The sequence below is a fragment of the Pseudomyrmex gracilis genome, unplaced genomic scaffold, assembly GCF_002006095.1.
Source record: "Pseudomyrmex gracilis isolate BER0280 unplaced genomic scaffold, ASM200609v1 scaffold_4569, whole genome shotgun sequence".
Lineage (NCBI taxonomy): Eukaryota > Metazoa > Arthropoda > Insecta > Hymenoptera > Formicidae > Pseudomyrmex > Pseudomyrmex gracilis.
In genome coordinates this window covers 2,227-4,094 of record NW_018025153.1, presented here as the reverse complement: position 1 = coordinate 4,094, position 1,868 = coordinate 2,227, and the positions used below count along the sequence as shown (strand labels likewise).

At 43.6% G+C, this 1,868-nt stretch overlaps 1 protein-coding gene across 1 annotated transcript; it reads right to left on the bottom strand.

Moving 5' to 3' along the window:
• Window positions 1-386: 386 nt before the first annotated feature.
• Window positions 387-1,718, bottom strand: LOC109863384 (uncharacterized protein F54H12.2-like). Its single transcript, XM_020443643.1, has one exon. It carries the CDS (start codon window positions 1,716-1,718, stop codon window positions 387-389), a length of 1,332 nt encoding a protein of 443 aa, XP_020299232.1.
• Window positions 1,719-1,868: the final 150 nt, after the last annotated feature.

Here is a 1,868-nt window from a genome sequence, read left to right as displayed (position 1 = left end):
ATATTTAAGATTGGTTTCCCCGTCAAACCACTCGATACCGTGATAAATTCGTGAAAGCCAATCGTTGCATCGTCTTGATTTTTGTGGTAATTCGGTGAACGAGAACGGGGGCATTAAGATCCAGTTTCCGAAANTTGGTCGATCTACCGCGACAAACGCCACTTCCTTTGGAATAAATTCACACGCGACACCGCGAAATCCTTGCATTTCTATGATCACAGCCNCTTTATACGGATACAGTGTCATCGCGGAAACGAAGCGAAGATAGCGGGGACTAGCACAAAACTGAAATCTCTCCACAAACGCTCGCGACAAAGGCCTTAGTAGAAAAGAAAGTGGGGGAAAAAATATCATGATTTTTACGCATGTGCAGAGCGAGAATATGTTTANCCGTTATAATCCACAATGATTTGGCGCGATGAATCGATTTCCAAAACACTGTCGAATTCCGCGTAAACAAGGCAGTTAATAGTCGTTTCAAGAGCTTTTTCAAATCGCAAACTTCCGTGCTTCACGAGATTCCAATGATCGACGCAATTGGCCGATAAATCAGGCGTGAGATCGAAAGCAAAGAGTGTGTAACCGTGCGCATAAGCATCTCTGCTTATAGCATTGCCTTCGTTTAGAAAATGAATACCCGTCCCCGAGAAAAGAGTATGAAAAGCCTCGATGTAGAGAGAAGCGTCTTTTGAAAAAGAAGGTTGTAACGGTCTAGTAGGAACCTGCATTCCATCGACGTAAAGCGACAGGAAATTTATATTAAAGTTTTTAAAATTAAACGGATTCATTACACTATCACCGTTAAACGCCTTATTTTCGACAAAACCGATTATCACTCGCTTCGGTAGTTGACCGAGTATGGCGTTGTCGATTGATTCCCCNACCACCCCTCTGTGAATTGTGAATGATTTAACCTCGACCCTCGTGAGAGGATATTTNGCTGTAGTTTTACTCAGCATTTTAGCATGGGCCAATAACACTCCAGCGCTTAGTTTGGCTCTTCTTATGATCAAGGTGGCGTCTACAATACGAACTTTTGTTTGCGATGTAGGTTCCATAAGACAGAAAGAATCCTTTGAACGGATTAGTCGTAGTCGCATTTCCACACCGTTAATTAGAAATTTATCCTGATTGAAAACGTCGCAATGTAGATGTCCTATAAGATCTACAGGACGTTGGTTTTTGAAATATTGCATACGTCTCACAAGAGCGGGGTTCTCATTCGGCGCAACTACCCCCGAATCCATCAGACCCGGAGGATCGGAATCCCATAGCGAGGTGGTGAGATGGGAAGTTTTTGATTCTGAAGAATAATTCAATAATGTCTCGAGATAAGCGCGATATGCATAAGCATTGTTCGGAGGCGACACGAGTTTCTGATTAAAATACACGTCGATTTGGTTGAACATAGAATGTAAAAAGTTATTCACAGGTCCCACTGACGCTGCCACTGCATCACCTCCGCTGTTAGAAGCGGAAGGCGGGGGTTCAGGGGTGTTCAGTATTACACGAAGACTAAGAAGAGTATGCGCGAGGTCTATATAGTCCTCGCCATGACCAGGTACGACAAACTCTATGGGTGCGTCGTCCGCGAGAGTCGACAAAGGTTTGTAATGAATCCATTGCGAACTCTCGATACTGGTCTGAGTGGGCGGTAGAATAAAAAGATCTAGTTCACTCTTGAAACACTCGTACGAATGGGTATGGAGAAAAGACATNGCGCCTACGAGAATATATCGCTCACGGTACGTTTCTTGCTCGCGCGTCGTTTGCTTGCGCTAGTCTTTGCTCGCTTCTTCTTCTTTTTCTTCTGAATTCCTCTTCTTGTTGAGTGTTTAATTGTTCCTGTTTTCTTTTTTCTACGTGTA